The sequence below is a fragment of the Quercus robur genome, chromosome 8, assembly GCF_932294415.1.
Source record: "Quercus robur chromosome 8, dhQueRobu3.1, whole genome shotgun sequence".
Lineage (NCBI taxonomy): Eukaryota > Viridiplantae > Streptophyta > Magnoliopsida > Fagales > Fagaceae > Quercus > Quercus robur.
In genome coordinates this window covers 24,167,839-24,193,866 of record NC_065541.1, presented here as the reverse complement: position 1 = coordinate 24,193,866, position 26,028 = coordinate 24,167,839, and the positions used below count along the sequence as shown (strand labels likewise).

The 26,028-nt window shown below is 41.1% G+C and overlaps 1 protein-coding gene across 1 annotated transcript; it reads left to right on the top strand.

Annotated features, from left to right (window-relative positions):
- The first annotated feature begins 24,109 nt into the window (after window positions 1-24,109).
- Window positions 24,110-26,028, top strand: LOC126696074 (uncharacterized). Its single transcript, XM_050392856.1, has 3 exons — window positions 24,110-24,861; window positions 24,957-25,435; window positions 25,513-26,028. Exons 2-3 carry the CDS (start codon window positions 24,968-24,970, stop codon window positions 26,026-26,028), a joined length of 984 nt encoding a protein of 327 aa, XP_050248813.1. The 5' UTR covers window positions 24,110-24,861; window positions 24,957-24,967.

Here is a 26,028-nt window from a genome sequence, read left to right as displayed (position 1 = left end):
GCTAAGAAAGCATGGACTATCCTCTAAACAACCTATGAAGGAACTAAGCCTGTCAAGGATTCAAAGCTCCAAAGGCTCACTACTAGCTTTGAGGAGTTAAAAATGGAAGAGAATGAGTCTTTTGATGAGTTCTATGCCAAGCTGAAGGACATAGTCAACTTAGCCTTTAATCTTGGGGAAACCATTCTCGAACCCAAGGTTGTAAGAAAGGTGCTAAGGTCTTGCCTGAGAGATTTCATGCCAAAATCACTGCCATTGAAGAATCCAAGGATATTGACTTTATTCCTTTGACGGAGTTGGTTGGCAACTTGTAAACTCATGAATTGGGATTGACTAGAATCGGGAAAGGATGTCAAAGTAAGAGCATGGCATTGAAGGCCAAAAGTAATGAGACTGATGAGTCTTTTGATGATGAAGATTCCAAGATGAAATCCTACATCACTAGGCAGTTCAAGAAGTTCATGAAGAATGCCAATGTGAAAGGATTTGATAAGGACCATAAGCAATCCAATTTGTCTCAGTTCAAGAGCCAAGATAGAAGAAAGAAGGATGTTAAGGATAGCGGTCAATACACTATTCCCTCTGGACCAAAATGCTTTAGATGTCAAGATTTTGGACACATGAAATAAGAATGTCCAACATATCTCAAGTTAGTTGGGAAAAGCAAGGCTCTTGCTACTACCTTAAGTGATACCGAGCCTGAGATTGAGTTAGATGACAATGATGACGAGTAGAGGTGTGCAGAAAACCCACCAATCCACCAAACCCAACTCAACCCAACCCAACCCGCCGGGTTGGGTCAGTTTTTAGGGCTTGGTAGGTTGGGTTGGGTTATAATTTTTTTTTTTTTTTTTTTTTATAGCGGGTCAGGTTAGGTTTGGGTCATAAAATTACAAACCTGCCAAACCCGACCCGACCCACCCATATTTTAATATATGTTTAAAATATATTATAAATTTAATAAATTTTTAAAAAAAAACCAGCTGTAGAGCACTTCCTCGGTTCCTACTATCATATATAATATAAAATCCTATTAATTCATTTATATTTTGTTTATTAACTCAGTTGGATACTTAAACATATTTTGTTTACAACTAAGTTGGAATATTAGTTTATATATTAATGTATATTTTGTTTATTTACTTAGGTAGCAAGTGTGATTTTTTCTGCTCAATTTAATAATAATAGTAATAAAAAAAATTGTCCAACCCATGAGTTCAACTCGACCCGACCCAACCCATGTGGGTTGGGTTGGATTGGACTTATATGATGGGTTGGGATGGGTTGAATTTTTTTTTGACCCACCATGGTGGGTTAGGTCAAAAAATCCCTTCAACCCGACCCATACACACCCCTAATGACAAGGGAATTTTAAATGCCTTCACTACTACAGTTGATCTTACTAAAAGGGTTACAAAGACAATAGATGATGAAGAGTACTTGGTGGATTTTAAGTTTAAGAAAATGGATGATCAAGATGACATCCATATAACCTATGCAAAATTGTACAAGGTTTCTAAGAAGCATGAGAAACTGTATAGGCTAGCCACCAAGAAGCTGAGTGATGTTGAGCTAGATCGAGAGGAGCTCTCTACCAAGGTTGTTGAAGCAAATAAACCATTGGAGCACTGTGGTTTGAAAACAACTTCCTTGCTGAAAGGACAAAGAAGCTTGAAGCAGAACTATTCCAAGTTAGAGCTCAATTGGAGAGGACTTCCAATGCAAAGCTCAATGAGATGCTAAGCCTTCAAAAAGTTGCTTCTGATAAAAGCGGTTTAGGATATGATTTCTCTTCTACTAGTTTTGCCTTATTTAGTACTACTATGTTTGTCTCACCTGCTAATAATGTTAATTCTGAGAACAATGAAACTAAAACTGAAATAGCTAGTGAGAACATAGACTAGGGCAAATTTATTTTAGGAGCACCCCCTAAACTTGAAAAGAAAGAGACTAGAAACCCTAGGGTTAAGAAGGTTAATAACAAAAAGTCTCAACCGAAGAAGCCGCATCTCTGTCATCACTGTGGAGTTTCAAGGCATACTCGTCTAAATTGCTACAAGTGGTTAGCCACTCAACAAAGCAATAGTATAATCTCGTTCGGAAACTAGAATCAGTTTCCATCCTCTCTTACTCCTCTTGAAGATCTTCTTAAGGCCCTCATGTTCCTTTCGAATCTAAACGATTTCAATTCTTCCCCCTCACCACCGAATCAAAGGTTCACTTAAAGGAAAGGTTTTTCCATGGTTTGGAAGGAAAAAGGTTCAAAGTAATTTAGTCATTTTTTTCTCTCTCTCTCTCTCCCCTTTTAGTTTTGCATTACTTGTTTGTTTTACTTTCTTGTTTTGAGTCAGTTTAGTTTTATACTTTGTTTTGTTCAACATGTTTTTGTTTGTTTGTTTTCAATTTTGCTTTATTTTGTTTTTCATAATTTTTTTTTTTTGAAAAATCAGGAAAAAAAAAAAACAGTGTGTTTTGTGTACTTTGTTACTTGTGTATCTTGGATGGTCATTGAAACAAAATTTTCTAAACTTTGTATCTTTTGTAACTTAAATGAGCATCTCAATGCATAACTAAGCAAGTGAGCATTATGGCTCGTGTTTGTGATGAGTATGAATAAGTAATCTCTTATACTTAACACTTATATCACTCTTTTTGATGGGAAGGACTAAAAAATCCTAAGAGAAAGACATAAATAATCATCTCACCACTAAAGCCCGCCAATCATGAAAAACATCTGTATGCTTCGGCATAGCAAAATTGATGTTTAAGCTTACATAATTAGGTATTTCTTTTCTCTCTCTTATATGCCCATGCATGATATGCTCAAAAAGAAAAAGAATGTGCAAAGAAAATCAAAAGTAAAAAGAATCAAAATGCTTTTAAATATGGTTGCAAGGGTGTTTCTAGAAGATGTGAGAGTTATAGGATGTATTACGAAAATGATAGTCTCCATCAAGCAGTTATGATTGTGTATAAGTGTATGTGATTTTCTCGTATCTCAAATTGTTATAATATGAGACACTTATGCACTCTTGCTATGTTTTCACACACAACATGCAAATTCTTTGCTACTTTTGATACATGTACAGTTACAATGTGATTTGGCCATCATAAGGAATACATGTGTTAATGTATACTCATTAAACTATCTTAACTTGTTTTTGAAATATAAAATTGGTTAGACTTGTTTAGTGTGTGTGTGTTTTGGATCTTTGAATGCTTTGCATTTTCTTGCTGAGAGATGTTTTTGAGAGCTTAACATGTTGATTGGATCTATGTTTGAGTAGCTTGCTTGTTGCATTCATCTCTATGTGTTTTTCCTCTCTTTGAAAAACTCATTTTCTTCAAACTTGACAGGTTCTCAACAAATGCTCGACAGATTCTTATCTATCGAGCCCCTTGGACTTCTTTTCTCGATAGAAGTTAATGCATACTCGATCCATCGAGCTTTCTGGAATTTGTCTCAATAGCTTCTCGATAGCTTCTCGATCCATCAAGAAACTTTTTGTCTGGCCGATAGATTCTCGATAGAATCTCGATCCATCGAGGTACTTTTGCCACCGAAAAATTCTTTATAGCACCTCGACAGATTCATATCTGTTGAGATTTAGTGCTTGACAGATCTCGATAGCTCATCGATCCATCGAGATGTGATTTCTTTATATATGCTCAGTATGAAATCAGATTTCATTTCTCACTTCTCTCTCGACAAAAAATCATTTCCTCTCCCTCCAAACACTTTCTTCTCACTCAAATCCCTCTACTCATGTGCTTTTCGGCCTAGACCAAGATCAAATCACTTGGTAAGTGTCCTAAATCCTTCATTCTTCATGCATTTTAGACCTAGGTTTTTGGGGTTTTTGAAAATTTTTGGGATTTTGAGGTTTTTGTGAAATTTTTGGGTTGGGTGTTGTTTATTTGATGATATATGATCATGCTTACATTCCATTAGTATTTTCACAATGTTTCATGCATTTAAATGTGTGCTTGATTGTTGAAAATTGTGTACTGGTAGGTTTGGATTGGGTTTCAACCCATGATACAATTATTTTTAGCACGTCACATGTTTATGCATATTTCATGCATTCGTACCATTTATTTATTTATTTATTTTTTACTCTTTTGTGACTGTGTTCTGTCTCTGTCTCTGTCTCTCTCTCTCTCTCATGGACTGCGCATGGCACCCAAGCGCAAATCTAATCTGACTCGGAACCCTTTTCATTTTGGGTCTTCCTCATCTTCTAATCTTCTCGTTCCCCCTCTTCACATTCAGTTCCATGATGAGAAGGCTTCTAAATGTGGTGTTCATCCGGAGTGCCATGTGACTCTGTCGGACTTTGGCAACACTCCTCTACCCGATGTCATTCACACTCAGGGATGAGAATCTCTTTGTGAGATACCCTTAAGGTATCTCATCGTGTTCATATAGAAGTTTTACTTCAATATGCACAGTATCGATACGTCTATACCTCAGTTTACTACGGTACTCCGAGGTACACGTATCGTAGTCACTCCAGATCTTGTATTCGAGATACTACACGTCCTACAGGTAGCGCATCCTGACTACCTCGCTTGTCAGCGTCTGAGGATTGTGTCCAAAGACGAGCTTCTGTCTCACTTCTGTGAGACACCCTCCATATGGGGTGAGCGTCAAAACACCCAATGCTCGAGCTTTACAAAAGATTCGAGATTCCTTAATATGGTGATGACATTTGTTCTTACTCCACTATCTCACTATAATTCCATCACAAAGCCTCGTGCTTAATTTTTGTTGTCCCTCTTAGAGGATCTTTTCATAGACTTTCCCTCTCATTTCATTATCTCTATCATAGATATCTATAGGGATACGACGACCCGTGATAAGCTCATTTTTTCTTCAGCTATCATGCGGATCCTTCGCCATTTTTCTATCCCTATTCATGATTCTCCCTACTTCACTGTCATGGGTGCCATCAGCGCAATGTCTGTTCGGTGAAATGAGGCCCAACTTCGACCGAAACAGCCACGGATGGAGACGACTGATCCTCTAGCCTCCAACATTCCTTCCACCTCTACTCCTTCTTCTTCGGGTGGTGGTGTGACTCTTGACGCCATCATGGCGTAGCTTCAGTGTATAGATGCTTGCCTTGACACTTTCAGTGATGAGTTATGTCAGGTGAACACCTGTGTCGGTTGTATTGCTTGACGATAGGCTCGCTTCGGTGGTTTCGCTGCTTCTCCCTTTTCTTCTCTGGATGCTTTGGCAGATGAGGACAACGATGATGGTGCTGATGATGATGATGAGAATAAGGATGCTAGCTCTTCTAGTGATGAGGAGATGATGACCTTTCAGTGACTTACCCTTATCATTCGTGATAAAAAAGGGGAGTAGTTTTGGGATAATGAGAGTAGTCTTGTTTCTAGGGGGAGAGTTAGCATAGGACATTTTTGTTAGGGATAGTGTCTATATTTTGAGGGATGTAGTGAGGATCTTAAGTACTTTTCTCTTCTTTCTTTGTAGTTACATTATCCTCTTGTACACCGGTCTTATGACCATTTATTTATGACATACATTGTATTTATTTTCATTTATATATCTATTGATGTATGTTATTTTTCATTTATCTCTCCATGTGTTGTTTCTTTTCTATCTTTATACACATGTTTCTTTATATATACAATCCTTTATTTCTGTTTCACAGTAAGATGCCTTGATGAGTTTTGTTTAAAGTGTTTCAGAAAGACAAGTTGTGAAAATCTATCATGCCATGTACTTTCTTCTTGCAAATTTTTTCAAGAGTTTATGGTAGGGTTAGATTTTATTGTATTCAACAAGTGGTTATGAGTTTAGTGATTTAAGACTTCTCTCATAATTCATTTGTTTGTTGTGGTTTTGTCATGGATTGCCAAATGGGGAGATTGTTTGGACATATGTGGAACTTGTTAGAGACATATGTTATGTAAATTGGCTAATCCTTTGACAAGATATACTTTACTTGTAATTGGGTAGATCTAGGATGAGCTTAGTACTTCAAGGAATAAGAGTTCAAGTTTAGTATTGAAGCCATGCAAATCTGTCCAAGAAACAAGTGAAGAAGTGTTGTTTATTAAAGCTCGATAAATAGCTTGACAAATCATATCTATCAAGGTTTAATGCTGATGCTTGACAGCAACTCGACAGAAGTTGTATCTATCGAAAATTACGAAATTCAGATTTTCAGATTTGATTTCACGCATATCCATGTGTATTTATGTAGGGTTTCTTTTCTCATAATCTTAGACATATATAATGATTATTTTAAGGGCCGTCAAAAGTGATGCAACTTGATGCGATGTCATTGTGTATGCAAATTGTGATCGAAAACAGAATTTGCCTTAGTTTATCATATTCTCTCTAAAAGCTACTGCATCTTTGCGCCAACAGGTTTTGTGACCAAAGAGCTTCCTAATCTTCATTGTTAGATGAAATGAAGAACTTTGCAGCTAACATCTTCCTCAAGTTGGTGTGTTAGTCACGTACTGGGATCCGTGCATCATTAGTTAGTCACGTACAGGGATTCGTGCATTGAGAGGAGAGATTGCCGCTACATTACAAGTCCAATTGGGTATTGGGGTAAGGGTTCAACTTTAGGTTGGTATTAAGTACTGGGATTCCTTTTACTCGTAACCGCTTATTTTGATAGTAGTGGATTCTCAGGAATAGTGACCTTAAATTCACCCGGTGGAGTTTTGGCTCAGTGGTTTTCCCCGTTCATAAACAAATCACTTGTGTCAAATTTATTTTCCATTGCATTTAACTTACTTGGTGATTTGTTTGTGCTACCACGCTTATTGCATGTAATTGAATCTAATTAATTGATTAATTTACCAAATGGGTCAATACATTCTTAGTCTATCAATAAGCATAAGAATCTTGGTTAAATATTTGCTGCACTAAGTTGGGGGTCTTTCTCTCCCTCATTCTATCCTAGTTTTTCCTCTTTTACTTGTAATTATGAAGTCATTAATCCTTGTTTATTATAATGAATGCCATAATTTCTTGGATACAATGGAAGTTTTCCCTCACGTTGACTTAATAATAATGATAAAAATACTCTGCCGTTTATCCTAAAAAAATAATAATAATAATGAAAAAAATATATGATTTTTATCATGTAAACACATTTATTAATCTGTCAGACGTCTACCGCTAGAGGTCTATCATATTCATTGCTGGACCATATTCCTCTTATATACTTGTTATAATGGGCCAACTTTTATATTAACCGACTACGAAAGAAATGCATAATTTTTACTGTGCGAATATATTTATTAATTTTCTAGACATCTATTGCTAGAAGCTTCTCTTGTTTACCGCTAGACTATTATTTAAGCACTTATTGCGGCGTGCCATCCTTTGTGCTAGCTTATCTTTGCAAGAGGTACTTTTGGGGACTTATTATAATCTTTGTTGGATGCAACGCGGACCTTGAGCAAAAATGAGCCTTTCACACTTCACCAATAGCCTTTGGGCTATATTTTAAGTCCAAAGTCGAGTCTTGGTCTTGGCTTCCCAAATATCATTATGGGCAATCCAAAAACGCCCCCTGACAAGGTGTAAAGTGTAACAAGGGTCATAATTTAGGGTGCAAAGCGTGCATTCGAATAATTTAGGGCACAAAGTTTAATCTAATGTATAGTTTAGGGTGGTAAAGTGTAATTTCTCCTAATTACTATTCTAAAAGGAATTTATAGATAATGTTCTCTTTGGTTCTAAAGCTATTGCATCAATGTTGAGCATAACACTAGCTTAGAGTGAAAATTGATGTTTCTTGGCAGCAGGGCAATAAAGGCAAGTTGGTTTTGGTTAGACGATTTGGGTTCCTAATGCTTTTTTAAGCGATTATTGGTGGTGGCTTGAATATTTTGTTGGTTGTTGTTTTGATCATTATTTGATGGGTTAGTGACAGTGATTTGAAAGAAGTGTATCTATTTGTTAGGTTGCCAGTGTGGTGGGTTAGGGTGGTGGTGAGATGGTTGTGGAGGGGATGAGTTCTTTTGTGTGGGTTTCTATTGAAATTGTGTTGTAGAGACTTGATTCTTTGTGGCAGGTGTATTTCATTTTTTTAGTGAAATGCTAATGTGGCATCTTGCAATTAGAAAGCGTAAAATAGGGAGTTTATGCCAAGTCTAGACCGAATGTATTCTTAACACATACTAGAGTATGATTTTTGTCTTAGATTATATTTATAAAATAAAAATATATATAAAAAAAAAAAGTCTAACCCATCAAATACTAATAGAGCCATAATTTATTTATAACCAAATCTTAAACAAGGTGATACAACAATAAGAGCATTAGCATTTAGGGGTGTAAAACCCCTAAATGGCTATTTTTAAACCCCAAACACCAAAAAACTCTACATCCGGGTTTCTATTGCTAAAAAATTTAGACACAAGCTATAGTAAAGTTCTATAAGTAAAACCTCATTGTAGCATGTGATCATCTTTTTAAAAAAAAAAAAAAAATCTTCTCTCTCTCTCTCTCTCTCTCTCTCTCTCTCTCTCTCTCTCTCTCTCTCTCTCTCTCTCTCTCTCTCTCTCTCTCTCTCTCTCTCTCTCTCTCTCTCTCAAATTGGGTTTTGGGTGAGATCAGTCTGCAATGGTGGTGATGGGTTGTGGCTTGCCTTATCTAGTGGGTTTTTTTTTTTTTTTTTTTTTTTTTTTTTTTTTTTTTAATTTTGGTTTGCTGATTGTTTGTGGTTGTTGATGGTTGTGGAGGTTGTGCTAATGGATACTAGTGGTTGTCGTTGCTATGGTTGAGTTTCTTTTTTGGTATGGGGCTTGATTTTGGGATGGGTTTTGATTGTGGATGAAGAGAGAGAGAGACAGTGAGGAAGAGAGAGAAACTGCTATTGGTGAAGAAGAGAAAGAAAGAGAGTTAAATGAATAAAAAATTGAATTGTGTTGTCTTCTCAAAAAAAAAAAAAAAGAATTGTGTTGGGTGTGATGTGAAAAATAAGAAATGAGATTAGATGATTTTTAAAATGGTGCTTTAAAGTAGATAAAATAAATTTTTTGGTGTTAAAATAGGTTTTTATTATTATTATTTTAACTTGACTATGAATGCTCTAATAATTTAGTTATTACTAGCCTCATCACACACGCTTTGTATGTGTGATGAGGCTCTTTTTTTATTATTTTGTGTTTAATGTAATCTTTCAATTTGAATTTATTTCTTGTTAGTGAGGTTACACAAAAAGGAATTTTTAAAAAACTAAAATTTAAAATTTGAAATGGAGTAAACTGTAGGGTTTAATGTGTGCTAGTTTTTAGGGGGAAAAATGTATCAAATGTGTGTGAGATATATTTAAATAGAGAATATGCTAATTTTAGGAAAAAAGTTTCTCTAGTATTTTTTTATTTTAATTTTTGAATTTTGTTGAATTACAATTTTAACCCCATTTTTTTCTTAAGAATAAAGATTATCTAATTAGATTAGGGGTATTTTAGACATTTTATGAAACCATAACTAACTTTCTAAATCCTCTTAATATATAGAGATATATGCCATATAATAAAAACCTATAAAAATATTTTTTAAAAATTTAAATATAAGCGAGACGGGTTTGGGGTGGGTGTGGGTTAAAAATTTAACCCCCTCCAAATTGTTTGCAAGGTGGGTTAAACCTGCCCTATTAAAAGCGGGTGAGGTGAGTTTAAGGGGAAATTACATTTTACTACCCTAAACTATACACCAGATTATACTTTACACCTTAAACTATTCGAATACACGCTTTGCACCCTAAACTATGACATTTGTTACACTCTGCACCCCAACATTAGTTTTATGGTTAAGTTAGACGAAAATTAATAGCATGTGACTTGCATGTGATTTTTTCTTAGGTGTGACACTGTTTAAAGACCAAAACACCCTCTTGATGTGAACCTCAATCGACATGCTTTGAGACCCAACAAATAATATTGGAATATTTGCCCAAGAAAGCTAAAATTCAGATTTTTGATAGAAACACTGACCTAACGTTTATAATTGAAATGCGAACCAAAGGTATAAGTAACAGACCTCGACCTAATGACTATAACTGAATCACAAACCGAAGGTATAAAATTTGAACGCCACAAGGAAGAATCCCTAAGAAGTTCATAGTTCTTGAAGAACCAAGAAATGAAGCAAAAACTCATGTTTTTTTTTTTTTTTTTCTGAATTTTATTCAATAATCCTCCATTACAATGAGTGCATGCTATTTATAAGACATGACTGAAAAAAGGAAAATATAAAAAATAAAAAAATAAAAAAACGTACTAAATAATAAAAGGCTAAATTAAAGTTGAGTTGGTCTGAAATTAACAGCTCCAAAATAGGAAAATAGCTATAAAAAAATGTTCTAAATAATAGAAGCCTAAAATTAAGATGGATTTGGTCTGAATTTAGCAATTCCAGAATAGGAAAATATCTATTAATTGGTATGGAGCTGGAAAATCAATCAGCTATTAATCCACACCATAAATTCAATTATGCCAGATCAGCCCTCAATAGGTTGGATTAAATTTATTATACCTTCATCTTACTTTAGGCCAAGTTTGGAATGTCCTGTATTAGAATCAGCCTAAATCTTTTGAATCAACACATTAAGTGTTTCTTTGATCTTCTTGGATTTTGCTCTAGTAATAGGCCCAACTGGAACATGCAATGGATCGTTTAATACTTGTTGATTCTCATCACATCTTCATAAACAATTAAAAACAAAACCCTGTAACCCTAAATCCCTAAATCAAACTAACATTGTCTTTTTCTTTATTAATCATACTCTCTCTGCTTTGCAATCTTTATCCTTTCTAGCTCATCAAGCAATTGATGCAATTCATGTAATTTCCATATTTTCCTCAAGATGGAAAGAAAAGTTAGACCGCAAAAAAAATAGCGGTGAGATACATGCTGGGATACTTGGATACGTGGATACGAGTGAGAGAGAAGATGAAATTTATGAAGAAGACAGAAAGAGAGGGGAGAATGTGTAAGCCCCCCCCAAAAAAAAAAGGTGAAGTTCTTAACAAATTGAGAAATAGTGGTTTCATCCTTGGAAATGATAGCCCCTACTTAGATAATATGTCACCCTGATTCTTCAAAAAAATATTGAAAGAATATGCTTAATATGGATTCACCGATTTACCCATATCTCACTTTTTCTTAATTTTTTACGCGAGTTTGAAATTTGAACAAAAGAAAAGGAGTTTTATCTATTATGGGTCCTGAATCCCTAAATCTAACTTTGTCTTTTGAATAGTTATTAAGGAGTGAGCAAGCAAAACCGTTAGTTTCCATTGCAAGCTGACGACAAGAAGAGATCTAATAGGGGTAGTGAAGGGAGTCAGCAGGCAGTACCAAATGGCTGACAGCATCAATAAGCTGACACCTATAAAACTGAAGGAAGAGTGATAAGCTGACGGTCCTGATAGCGGTTTGCTTGCTGCCCACGATTGCATATATAAGGAAAAGTCTTGCCCTCCACGTTTGGTGCTACTCAAAGGGATTCCTATAAGGAAAGGATTCCGCCAAATATGCTCAAAGAGACTCTTATAAGGAAAAGATTTCTACAGTAAGAAAAAGATGTCAACCCTCTACTACTATAAAAACCCCAACACCCTCACTAGCCAAGGTACGCATAATTTACCCGCTCTAACACTCTAGAGTTGTGAGAAGTTCTAACTTGACCTTCGGAGGGTATTTGGTCGGCACCACACTAGTGCTCTTTGCAAGGTCTTCTCTTTTTGTGTTGTGCAGGTGTTGTTTCAAGTACGTGAGAACCGTGTAACTTACTGGTGGTTTTTCGGCATCATCAGTTGGCGCCATTTGTGGGAAAGGTTTAGCACACTTTAGCCTATCGCTTCCCGGACAAAGAGTTGCATGGTACTTACTCGCTCGATGGCAACTACCAACAACATTGGAGATGAGCCGCAACCCACTGCCTTGGAGAGGCAGGTCCAAACCCTTATGGCAGCAGTGGAACGTCTCACCAAACAGAATCATGATCTTGAAGAACAATTATGCCAAAGGAATACGGGACACGACACCCATGAAGAAGACCAAGAAGGTACTAGCACCAAGCGACGAGACCGAAAGGGACCAGAAGGTAGCAACGCCCCAAACAGACCGAAGTGACAAAATATGGGCCTCCCATCCCTCACGGATACGACTCCACCACCTATTGTCGCAGAGATGCAGGCAATAAAGGAACAGATGGAGGTTATGATGAACTCCCTCAAGGGATGAATGTCCAGCGATCTTGACGATCTCATTAATTGAACTGACTCGCTGTTCACCGCCTCCATCAATTCCTTCCCCCTACTGCATAAGTTTCGCATGCCGCAGATAGATAGCTACAACGGAGCCAAGAACCCTCTGGATCACCTAGAGACCTTCAAGACCTTGATGCACCTTTAAGGAGTAGTAAATGAAATCATGTGTAGAGCCTTCCCTACAAGGCTGAAGGGCCCAGCAAGGGTGTGGTTCAGCCGACTGATGCCTAATTCTATCAGCACTTTCAAGGAGCTAAGCGCTCAGCTTTCTGCGCATTTCATCAGGGACATAGGTATAAGAAGTCCACGGCATGCTTGATAAGCATTAAGCAACGAGAGGACGAGACGCTGAGATCCTACATAACTCGCTTCAATAAGGAAGTACTCTCGATTGATGAAGCCGACGACAAAATACTTGTAGCAGCCTTCACGAATGGGTTGTGGAAGGGTAAGTTTTTGTTCTCCTTGTACAAGAACGACCCAAAGACCATGTTAGAAGTACTCTACAGGGCCACCAAGTACATGATTGCTGAAGACGCGCTGCTGGCTTGGGAGGAAAAGCCCAGGAAGAGGGAGAGACAGGAAGACACACGGCAAGACCAAGGGCGAAAGAGGGCAAGGATAGGAGACCAAAGGGATGAAAGGTGCCCTAAGCCCCTAGGAGGAAGATTCACAAGCTTTACTCCATTGACCGCCCCGATAGATCAAGTCCTAATGCAAATCAAGGATGAGTGGGCTCTGACGTTCCCTGGAAAGCTAAAGGGTGACCCCAACAAGCGATCTAGAGACAAATATTGCCGCTTCCACCGTGACCACGGTCATGACACAATTGATTACTACGACTTAAAGCAGCAAATTAAGGCCTTTATCAGATAAGGGAAATTGCAGAAGTTCGTCAGCAAGGAGAGAGTAGATCCACCCCTTCAAGAGTAGCACCCCCGATGGGATAATGAGTGACCTAGACCCCCCATAGGGGATATAAGGATGATCGTGGGAGGAACGGCGGCTGCTGGGTCATCCAAAAAGGCCCGCAAAACTTACCTTAGGATGGTCCATAATGTTCAGCTGATAGGAGCCGTACCAAAGATAGCACGGAGAGAAGGCCCCATTATCGGGTTCTCGGAAGAAGATGCGCAATGTTTTCACCACCCGCATAACGATATGCTTGTCGTCAACATACGAGTAGGAGACTACAACATGCACCAGGTGTTGGTAGACAATGGCAGCTCGGCAGATATCCTATACTATCCGACGTTCTAGCAGATGAGGATTGACAAGGAACGATTGATTCCTACGAACGCCCCGCTCGTTGGTTTTGGAGGAAGCAGGGTGTTCCCCCTGGGCGCGGTCACATTATCTGTAATGGTAAGCGATTACCCTCAGTAAATCACCAAGGACATAACATTCCTAGTGGTCGACTGCTCGTCCACCTACAATGCTATCCTCAGATGACCCACCCTCAATTCGTGGAAGGTTGTAACCTCAACCTACCACCTAATGATTAAGTTCCCTACCGACTATGGAGTGGGAGAGCTACGCGGAAATCAGGTGGCCGCATGCGAATGCTACGTGGCCATGATGGAAATGGATGACCACTTCTAAGCCATGAACATAGAATAACACCGGATGGTGACGAAGCTAGTAGAGAAGCTTGAAGAGAAACTCCTTGACGACACCAATCCTGACCGAACAACCAAAATTGGAACCCTTGCTAATCCCGCGGTCCGCCATGCGCTCACAACTTTTCTAAAAAATAATCGGGACGTATTCGCTTGGAGCCATGAAGACATGCCAGGGATAGACCCTTTAGTCATGGTGCATAGGCTGAATGTATCGCCCTTCTTTCCACCCATCCGACAGAAGAAGCGGGTGTTCGCCTCAGAGCGAGATCAGGCCATAGCGGAAGAGGTTCGCAAACTACAGGAGGTGAGCTTCATTAGGGAAGTTTATTACCCCGACTGCTGGCAAACGTAGTGATGGTTAAGAAAGCTAGCGGAAAATGGAGGATGTGCGTGGACTTCACCGACCTAAACAAAGCATGCCCCAAAGACAGCTATCCTCTTCCGCGGGTCGACGTTCTAGTAGACTCTACGGCTCAGCATCAGCTGTTAAGCTTTATGGACGCTTTCTCGGGTTACAATCAAATCCGAATGCACGAAGATGATCAAGAGAAAACTTCGTTTGTGACTAGCCAAGGCCTCTTCTGTTATAAAGTGATGCCATTCGGCCTTAAAAATGCGGGCGCAACGTATCAGAGGTTGATGATCAAGATGTTTACGCAGCAAATCGGGAGAAATGTCTAAGTTTACGTTGATGACATGCTAGTAAAAAGCCAAAGGGAGGAAAATCACTTAGAAGACCTCAGGGAAACATTCAACACCCTTCGCTCTTACAACATGAAGCTTAATCTAGGAAAGTGCGCCTTCGGAGTGACAGCAGGAAAATTCCTAGGATTCATGGTGTCTCAAAGGGGCATCGAGGCCAACCCGAACAAGATCCGGGCCATAATGGAGATGGCACCTCCAAGAAATGTGAAGGAAGTACAAAGCCTCAATGGCAAAATAGCAGCGCTGAATAGATTCGTGTCGAGGGCAATGGACAAGTGTTTACCCTTCTTTTGCACACTAAAGAAATCTTTCGAGTGGACTGCCGAGTGTCAACGAGCATTCGAGGAATTCAAAGCTTATCTATCTTCCTTGCCATTGCTAAGTCCCTCGCAACCAAGAAAAGAGCTTTTTCTCTACCTGGCCCTCTCCCCTGCCGCTATTAGCGCCGCCTTGATCAGAAAAGAGGAAAAAGTGTAGAAGCCCGTGTATTACGCCAACCGGGCACTTCGTGGTGCCAAAGAAAGATACCTGCCCATCGAGAAACTCACTTTCGCATTGGTTATGGCAGCCCGCAAGCTCAAACCATACTTTCAAGCCCACACAGTGATTGTCCTGACTGATAAGCCCTTGAGGCAGGCGATGAGCAACGTTAGTCGATTGGTGCTATGGGCCATATAGTTGAACGAGTTTGACATCCAGTATCGCCCATAAACCGCCATCAAAGGATAGATCGTCGTGGACTTCATAGCAGAATTTACCAACGACGAGGACAAGGGGGCAGAAGAGTCTCCTCTGTGGAGCATACATATGGACGGATCATCCAACAGATAGGCTGGGGGGGCTGGCATCGTACTACTGTCACCCGAAGGGGACATGGTTGAATGTATGGTCCGTCTCAACTTCCCCACCACCAACAATGAAACGGAATACGAAGCACTAGTAGCAGGACTCGATCTTGCCAAAGCAGCAGGGGCCACGAGCGTAGTCATTTATTGCGACTCTCAGGTCATTACTAATAAAGTGAATGGGGACTATGAGTGTAAGGGCGAAAGGATGAAGAGGTATCTGGATCAAGTAAGAAAAAGAGTAGACGACTTGAAGGCCAAAATCATCCAAATCCCCAGAGGAGAGAATAAGCAAGCCGACTGCCTTGCCAAAGCCGCTTCAGTAGAAAATATGATCACCCTTGATAATGTACTCTATTTTGTTCAGCTTTCCCCACTAATAGATTCTGACAACGTGCAGGAGATAGGTACGGAAAGTAACTGGACCACACCGATAACTTCGTATTTGAAGAATGGCGTCTTGCCAGATGGGAGGGAGGCCGCGAGAAAGCTGAAGGTCTTGGCAGCGCGGTTCATCTTGATAAAAGATGTCTTGTACAAAAGTGGCTTCTCCCGTCCATATCTGAGGTGCTTGGGTGCTGAAGAGGCGGACTACGTCATGAAAGAGGTACACGAGGGAGTTTGCGGAAACCACTTGGGGCCAAGATCATTAGTGCACAAGCTAGTACGAGCAGGGTACTATTGGCCCACCATGCAGAAGGATGCTGAGGCTTATGTTAAGGCCTGCGACAAGTGCCAAAGGTTCAGCAACATCATTAGACAACCAACCGAAGAATTGACCCCAATAACGGCCCCATGGCCGTTTGCTCAGTGGGGTCTAGACATCATGGGACCATTCCCTACAGCAATTCGACAGTTGAAGTTCCTGGTAGTGGGCATTGACTACTTTACAAAGTGGGTGAAAGCTGAAGCCTTGGCCAACATTACGGAGAAGAACATACGGAATTTCGTCTAGAGATGTATTGTATGCAGGTTTGGGATCCCTAGAGTCTTAATCTCAGATAACGGGAAGCAATTTGACAACAACTCCTTCCGGGACTTTTGCTCATAGTTAGGGATAAGAAACCACTACTCCTCCCCCACCCACCCTCAAGTTAACGGACAGATAGAAGTCACGAACCAATCCTTGCTCAAGATTATCAAGACTCGGCTTGAGGGGGCAAAGGGTATATGGCCTGAAGAGTTGCCAAGCGTACTATGGGCATACAGGACAACGATGAGAACACTCACAGGAGAGACACCATTCCGGCTAACATACGAAAGTGAAGCAGTCATCTCAACCGAAGTCAGACTCATAAGCTACAAGGTACACAACCATGACAAGAGTAAGAACGACGAGGCCATATGACTACAGCTTGACCTAGTAGACGAAATTAGGGCGACAACAGAACAAAGGCTCACACGATACCAGGACCACATGGCTAAGCATTACAACTCCCGGGTCTGACACAGAGACTTCCAGGTTTGAGATCTCGTTCTTAGGAAAGTCATGGGCACTGCTAGAGACCCTACCCAAGGGAAGCTCGGCCCCAATTGGGAAGGACCTTATCGAATCATGTCATGGCAGAGGAAAGGCACTTACCACCTGGAGACGTTAGACGGACAGAAGCTACCGCATCCATGGAACACCGAGCACTTACGGAAGTATTACCAGTAGAGATGATGACATAAAGACCAACCCCCCTTTTTATTTACAGTTCACCATAGTTAAATTTAGTTATATTCCTCAGTTTTATCATTTACTTTAATTTTTGCTACAATACCATTTTTAAACCCAAAGGGCAGGACTTTTTTCTTTTTCTATGTATGAATGGCAATAAGAGGAGTTTATTCAAAATTGATTGAAGTTTCTATCTACAAGTTTTTATTTCATGAAAAATGGACGACTTTAAGTTTACAAAAGTAGACGCCCCCAAGTCCACAAAATAAACGCCTTCACCCTAAAAAGGATGAAAAAGGTTCATAAAGTCCATAAGATGGACAAGTTTCTAAGTCCATAAACTGGACAACCTTAAGTTCACAAAAATTGGATGATTCTAAGTCCATAAAGTGGACGACCTTAAGTTCATAAAAAGTGAACGATTCTAAGTCCATAAACTGGACGACCTTAAGTTCACAAAAAGTGGACAATTCTAAGTCCATAAAGTGGACGACCTTAAGTTCATAAAAAGTGGACGATTTTAAGCCCATAAAGTGGACGACCTTAAGTTCATAAAAAGTGAACGATTCTAAGTCCATAAAATGGATGATCTTAAGTTCACAAAAAACGGACGACTCTAAGTCCATAAGGTGGACGGGCTCATCTAATGGATGAGATTATAAAAATGACGAGTTCAAGTCCATAACATGGACAAAGCCATAAAGCTGACGAGTTCATCAAATGGATGAGATTATAAAAATGACGAGTTCGTCGAGTCCATAATGTAGATGAGGCTATAAAACTGACGGGCTCATCAAAGGGACAAGATTATAAAAATGATGAGGTCAGGTCCATAATGTGGACGGGGCTATAAAGTTGACAGGCTCATGAAAAATGACGAGTTCGTCAAGTCCATAGAGCGAACAAGACCATAAAGTTAGCAAAATAAATCAGTCCATAGCCAAGCTCATGAAATCAACAGGTTTATCAAACTCAATAGATAAGATAGACAAGCTCAAAATTACGAAGAATATAAGTTAATTGCCCATAAGACTGACGAGCCTATAAATTGACGGGCTCATCATACCCTTGAAAAGGACAAGTCAATCATCAATCCATGAAATAGATGAGTTTGCAAAGACAGTAGGGAATATAGACCGACGAATTCATTTTGAGCATTCAACACATCAACAGATAATAGCAACGGGTACAAAGTACTACGGATAAAAGTAAATCGTTTACAAATAAAAGCCCAAAAAACAAAAAGGGCACTTAAATGCATTCTCCACAAATTAAATAGAATAGGACTAAGCGGCAGGGGCGTCAGTAGAAATCCCGTCTTCTTTATCCTGAGCAGGAGGATTTTCTACATCTAAAAGCTCAACTGACGGGTTGGAAGAAAGGACAGGAGGATTTGTAGCAAGTTGAGCCAAAACAATGCTGTCATCTTTTGGGTCGTCACCATCATAAGCGATAGTGTCGTCAGCAGGTGTTGACGGCACGGACTCTTCCATAGTGATCCCGGATAGGTCCAACTCTGGGAAGGCTGACGCGACTTGCTTGAGGCAATCATCAAACCTAGTGCCATAATAATCAGCACAGGAATCAAAAAATGATTGCGATGCCCTGAATTCCGTAATGGCGTCGACCCTAGCCTTCTCCACCTACTCACACAAAGTTGACAGCTCTTTTTGCAGCGTCTCCTTCTGACGACCTGCCTCCTCCAACTTCCCCTTTGTCTCCTTCAGCTCATTGTTTAGAGTACGGACGACATCCTTATATTGCCCCTGCTCATTCAATAAGTTTGTATTATGCTTCCTAACTTGGGTGACGACCCCTTCCTTGGCGACGCAATGGTCCTAAAGTGCCTTAACACGCACCAAGGCCTGAAGAAAAGTGTAGCCATCAGTTAAAAAAAAAAAAAAACAACAACAACAACAACAATAACAAACAAACAAACGAACAACAAAAGACATGATAAAATCAACCAGGGAAGAGGGGTTACTCGGGTAAGGTCAAAAAGGGCTGACTCCCCCAGCTCCTCTGTGCCCAGCTTAGCACAAGGATCCACATCCGTCGGCTTTATAAGCGTCTTCACTTCCTCGACGGCGTAGTCCTTGTGAGTAAGAAGGCAACGAGGTCCCTCAATAACGGGACTAGCTGAAGTCATCATCCCCTTACCCGCACTAGGACCTAACTTAGGAGGTGTCTTCTCGGAGTACGCATCCTCAGGAGTGACGGCTACTTTTTTAGGCAGACGGTCATTATCCCCGTCAGTCTTCCTCTTGGTCGAACCCTTATAGACGGCCTTGGGGACTGATGAGGATGTCCCCTCTTTTCCCTTAGCCTTTTTCTCTTTTTTTTTTTTTTTTACGAGCAGCAGCCGCCCTCACCCTTTGCTTTACTGCATCCATTTCTGAAAAAGGCAATTGACCTACATTGCGAAGGTAGACGGTAAGAACAATAACTGACGAGAATGATAGAAAATCTACTCACAACAGTGACTGAGTTCGTCCAATTTGCGAGCTTCTTGCGTCGGTTCTGGGCCCCCACAGTACAAATGAAGAGTGTCAAGGGTGATTAAGTCCCTACACTTTCGCTGCTCAAAAGGAATATCAAGAACCCAATGAATAAATTCCTCCTCTCGTCAGTTATGTAAGGATGAGTGCTAGCTGAAAACAAGGGAATAGACGGTGTTAAAATCATTAAAACAAAACAAAGAGAGAGAAGCAGACGGAATTAACCTGAATCCCTGACGAAAGCCCAAGTGTTGTCAAAATAACCACGGGGCATCGTCTCCCATTCTTCCTGATGACACACCTAATCCATCCCCTTGACAAAGAAATATCTACCTCTATAGTTCCTGTTAGAGTCTGGCATATCAGACACTAGTTTCAAACCCTTTTCCCGAGCGGTAAAATGATAAGTCCCCTTGGAAGACATGATGTGCTGAGGTCTGTAGTAGTAAAAGAACTCGTCTAGGGAAAGCTGACGGTTCCCTCCGCTCAGACGACCCCATAAAACCTCAGCACTTATAAAGATCCTCCAGGCATTCGGGGTAATCTGGTTGATGGATAGACCCAAAAAATCAGCCAGCTGACGGTGCAAAGCCGTCAGTGGTAGTCTAAGTCCCGCAACAAACATGGCATCATACATGCCGACCTCCATGGTCCTCCCTGAATAGCACCTTTCATTTTCCCTAGGGAGACGAATTGGGATATGGTCTGGGATCTGGTAACGAGGATGCAATTCCTTAAAAACCCTACTACTCATCATTGGTAGAAATTTGTTGACGGCCCAATCCTCAGGGAGGATGAAGGAATAGTTATCTCCAGGACCCCCTGAGGTCCCTTCACAGGATTCCTTGTCACCTTCATCTTCATCCCCGTCACTTCCACTCTTTCTTTCTCCCTCTTCTACCTCATCCTCTCCTTTATCCACTACCTCCTCACTTTCCCCAGTATAACTCTCGACATCATCGTCAGGAGATTGGGCTGACGTTTCCCTCTCTGATGAACGTGAGAAGCCCTTGAACTCATCACTTGGACCAAAGACTTCGTCCTAGCCCGCTCCATTGTGGACTGACGACTATTCACTCTTCTCGTCACTCAACATCTGACTACCTACAAGTGACGGATCAATTCTAAGAACCTAAGATGACGACCTCACTAGGAAGTTAATCGGTTGGAATGAAATACAAAGCAGAAAGAGAACTTACAATTATGTCTTCTGAGCAGGAGATGATTCCGAAAGTGATGGCAACAGCACAGGCAACAGAGTCAGTAAATCAACGGGGTAAAAGTGACAGGCAACAAGGATGAAATAGGAGAAATGAGGGGAGGAGGAGAGTTATATATAAGGGGGAAACGCACAGAAGACGAAGCAACACCCTCGTCCAGAAGCGGAACCAACCGAGATGCAACACGTGTCTGAGCATTTAATGATGGCTGCTCGAGGAGTTGCCCATAAATGACTTCCGCCCCACTGACCAAAAGACAATTAACAAATAAAAGACTTAACTCTATAACTTGTCAGTTAAAAGCGATGAGGATATGGAGTAGGGGGCAGTTGATATGGACAAAAATAGTTCTTAAGGCGTGAGCAGGCAAAACCGTCAGCTTCCATTGCAAGTTGACGGCAAGAAGAGATCTGATAGGGGTAGTGAAGGGAGTCGGCAAGCAGTACCAAATGGCTAACGACATCAATAAGCTGACACCTATAAAACTGAAGGGAGCGCGATAAGCTAACGGTCCTAAATAAGCTGATGGTCCTGATAGCGGTTTGCTTGCTGCCCACGATTGCATATAAAAGGAAAAGTCTTGCCCTCCACGTTTGGTGCTACTCAAAGGGATCCCTCTAAGGAAAGGATTCCGCTAAATACGCTCAAAGAGACTCCTATAAGGAAAATACTTCTATAGCAAGAAAAAGATGTCAACCCTCTACTACTATAAAAGCCCCAATACCCTTACTAGCCAAGGTACACATAATTTACCCGCTCTAGCACTCTAGAGTTGTGAGAAGTTCTAACTTGACCTTCGGAGGGTATTTGGCCGGCACCACACCGGTGCTCTCTGCAAGGTCTTCTCTTTTTTGTGTTGTGCAGGTGTTGTTTCGAGTACATGAGAACCATGAAGCTTACTGGTGGTTTTTTGGCATCATCATCTTTTTTGATTTGGTGGAGCTGAAGATATTTTTTATTAGGGGATTTAGGGTTATAGGCTTTTAATTTGGGGAAAGAGAGAGAGTTGTACCGAAGAGAGAAAGCTATACCTATACTTACGAGTCACGAGAGAAAGCTGGAAAAAATAAAAAGAATTAAGCTTTTTTTTTTAATTGTTTGTGAAAATGGTTATTTCGTCTTTAAACAATGTGCCACCTAAGCAAACCTCGCATGCAAGTCACACACTATTAATTTCCATCTAACTTAATGGTAAGACTGGGATGGACATACCCATTAGGTAATGGATATCCAACCCTACTCGATGCAAATGTTCCGGATAATACCCAGTTCTTCATGGGTACAGCTTAACCGGGTAGGGTATGGATATTACCCGAATTGTTCAAGTAGGGTATGGATATTATTCAAACCCGACCCATATTAAAAAAAAAAAAAAAAAAAAAAAAAAAAAAACCTCTCTTACCGAACGAAAACCTCAAAAAATAACAAATAAATTAAAATCAAAATTATGCAAAATGAAAAGAAACAAACCTCGCGGTCAAGAGTGGGGTCCAAGCTGATCGAAGATCAGCTTTCCCATTCGTCTGTATCAACATCTCCGCCTCTAAATGACCGATCGGACTGTTCATCGGCATCGTCGTTTTGGTCATCGAGCTCTCTACAAAGCTTTCTTCGTGAAGCTCTTTGGTCTTTCTTAAAGCACTCGTCGAATGTCGATGAGCACGGCGTGTCGTCGCAATTGCGTGTGTCATTAGTATCTCGCCTCCATTCTCGACACTCGACCTCACCATCAATGAGTTACCACGGCGTTGATTTCGAGGATGCGAGGGATCCGAACACCTTTTCGACTCGAGCTCAGAAGCTATCGTCTACGAATTCTGAGGACGCCATTGAAGGAGAAGGAGAAGGAGATTTTTTGAGGTTTTCGTTTGGTGTGTATTGCGTTTTTAAGTAAAATGTTTTGGATTTAAAAAAAAATTAAATTAAATGGGTTTCGGGTTTCGAGTAGGGTATGGATATCCTATATTCGGGTAAGATTTGGGTATGGATACTTGATAATGTTCGAAATCAGTAAGGTAGAATGGCCTGGCTTCGGTGGGCTGTTCAAGCGGTTGATGGCCTGCAAGGAAGAGAATGCGATCAAAAGAGGAGACCGGAGAAGACCGGTCGAACCCCCTCCGATGGCGAAGTTAGATTTGTAGAAGAATAAGTTCCAAGTGTTTTGGAAATGTGTCTGAGAGAAAAGACTTACCTCTGTCGGGTCCAGACCGGTCTCTTATATAGGGAGCCAGGGGCGGTTATTTGTTCGATAACCTCCCCAGGTTTTGTGGAATCCAACAACTCCGGAGTAACCTCCCTCAACGGATATAAAATGGTAACTGCTAAATGGAGGTTAATTTATTCGAAGGGTTTGTCGAGATAGTTGAGGGTTGCTGAAAGTCTAAGTGTTGAGGGTTCGTCCGTCTGGTGTAGGGTGGTTTAGTCGTCCAAGGATATTTGACGACTTCTCATGGACGAACCTCATGGACGATCTTTTCGTCCTTGGGAGACTTAAACTTATGGAGTGGTGCTATTATTTAATGGACGTCTCTCCTTCTTCTGGGTTGACTCTTGGATCAATCTGCGCTGTAGGCTCTGGACGAACCCTTTGGACGAGCTGGAGATGGATTATTTTCCGCTTCTCTATCAGTTGCCCCTTTGTTCAAAGGGTCGTCCAGGACATCGTTGTGATTTTGGCTAAATTTCACTTTTTCGTACGCCACGTGTCGCGAGACTGTTGGTTGGCCAGTCCTGTCGATCTCGTTTCCCAAAAGAATCGCCACGTGTCTGTCTCTGAGTGGCGAACGTCGTTTCGTTGACCCTGTTGCTGGGGCCTATAAATAGTACATTCTCTTTCATGCCCCTCACTTTTTTCCTCATTCTCTCTTCTGCCAATTCGTCCAAGATTCTCGTCTAGCTCTCGTCCTAGTTTCATCAGGTATTTCTTCTTTTCTTTTTTTTTTTTTAGGCTCTCATTTAAGTCTTCTACATTCCAAACATGTCTTCATCGTCTAGTTTAGAGAGAGAGATAGACGACTACCTGGACGGCTCTGAGAGTGAGGGTAGTATAGGTAGTTCGTCCTGTAGTGATTCCTCAGACGAGCATTACTCGTCTGGGGTTCCTGGCATTCCTTTAGAGGAATTTCAGGAACAACGACGTAGGGCAGCTTCTGGATCTAAGGCTAGTTCGTCCAGAGAGCCATCTAGTCCTCCTCAAGACGAGGAGGAGGACGAAGAGGATGTAATCTATAGTTGTGCCCCAGAGGTAGCATCCACCTTAAACGGCGCTAAGTTAAAAACTCTTGTAGATAGATACCAAATCCCTAAAGAGCTTAACCCTCGTCTACCCCAGCCTGGTGAATGGTGTTGTTCCCCTTCCTCTGGCTTAGGGGTATATACTTCTTACCTATTAGCTGGCCTTAGGTTTCCCTTAAACTCTTTCTGCAGAGAACTCCTCCAAAGGTTGGGTATTGGGCCAAACCAGCTCAACCCCAATGGCTGGAGGACGATTGTTGCCATGCAAGTATTATGGCGTGAGGCATTGGAAGGGAACCGTCCAATTACAGTGGACGAGTTCCTTTACTGCTATAAGCCCTCAGAGATCAAAAAATCTGCTGGGTTCTACCAGTTTTCGTCCAGAGGTACATATTACAGTTTAATAACGGGCCGTAGTTCGTCTGACCGGCTTTGGAAAAAAGAATTTTTTATTATTTCTGGAAATTGGGCTGGGGACCCAGCTGATGTGGGTATTCCCCTCTTCCCACCTTTTACCAGCCCTCTAGGTCGTCTTCGTCCTGAGGGTATGTCTTTCTTTCCATTTTACCCTGTTTGTCCCTTAAAATTTCTTATCTGTTACTCGTCTAACCATTTATCTTGGTGATGCAGCTGTTGTTCGTCCACGCTTGGACAAGTTTTCCTTGGACCGGATAGACGTGGTTCGCACCTTTCCAGGAAGGACTTTCCACGACTTAGTTACTCTTAGTCGTCTAGCAACTTGGGGACTTGGTCCACTTCCTACGGCTGAGAACCTAAGTCACGAGGAGGTCACTCGTCGAAGTAAGTGTCGTCCATAATATTCTATTATTTCAGCTCTTCTTTTTTTTTTTTTTTTTTTTTTTTTTAATTTTTCTGATTAATTTTTCTCGTCATAGGGATAAGCACAATGAGGGAAAACAAGGAAAAAACAGTGGCTAGCGGGGACGAGGATGTTGCTGCTCCAACTCCCAAAGTGGCTTCCGTCCAGGCTGGGAAGAGGAAGTCCAAGGGTATTTCAAGCAATGTGGACCTGGACGACCTTCCCAGTCGTCGTGGCCACAAGAAGCAAAAACCAAGTAAGAATTCCCTTCCCAAGGTTCCAAAGTTCGTACCACCAACAGTGAACTTGGACGAGCCTGTGGACGTGGAGCCCGTCCAAATAGTTCATCCTGTCCAGTCTGATCCTCCCCCTGCTCCCAAAACTTCTTACAAGCCTAGCCCGTCTGAGCCTTCTGATCGTCCCTCTAATTTGGTTCTGGACGAGGGTTATGCATGGAGGACGTTCAAAGGGATCGTCACTGATCATGAAGTTAACGAATGTTACAACATGTCAGTGAAGGAGTTTGAGCGTTCTGGCATCCATGACCTTTTCAAGGTAAGTTTTTTCCTCGTCCTTGTGTGTAAACATTTAACTTTGAATGAAATGTCTAACTCCTTTTCGTCCAAATGCAGGCTATGTCAAAGTTTTATACAGCGACTTGCCAGGCCAAGGAGCTTGCTACAGAGGCCAAGACTGCCAAGGATAAGGCTAAGGAGCTAAGCCATGAGGTCTTATCCAAGAAGGGGGAGGTCATTAGGTTGACCGAGGACTTTAATCGTCTGCTGGGAAGCGAGACGAAGCTGAAGAACGATGTTGAGGAGCTCAAAGCTAACAACTTAGAGAAGGATACCCGCATCGTCCATCTAGAAGGACAAGTTGCAGAGCTTACCTCGTCCTTGGAGAAGGCACGTGAAGAAGCAATTGCTGCTTTTAAGAAGTCTGACGAGTATAAGAATCGTCTAGACAGTCATTATGCAGCTGGTTATGAAGACTTCCGTACTGATGCCAAAGACGCGTATCCTGATTTGGACTTTAACTCGTTCAAGCTTCCTCTTGCTACAGAGAGTTCTGTGTTGCAGACGAGTTCCGAGGACGTCAACATCATGGACGATGCTAACACTGAAGTTACTCAAGACGAACCCAAGTGA

Excerpts from the sequence above, each read along its gene's own strand:
- LOC126696074 (XM_050392856.1), top strand. The coding sequence starts at position 24,968 with ATGAGGGAAAACAAGGAAAAAACAGTGGCTAGCGGGGACGAGGATGTT. Across the intron at positions 25,436-25,512 it reads GCATCCATGACCTTTTCAAG|GCTATGTCAAAGTTTTATAC; the intron begins GTAAGTTTTTTC and ends GTCCAAATGCAG.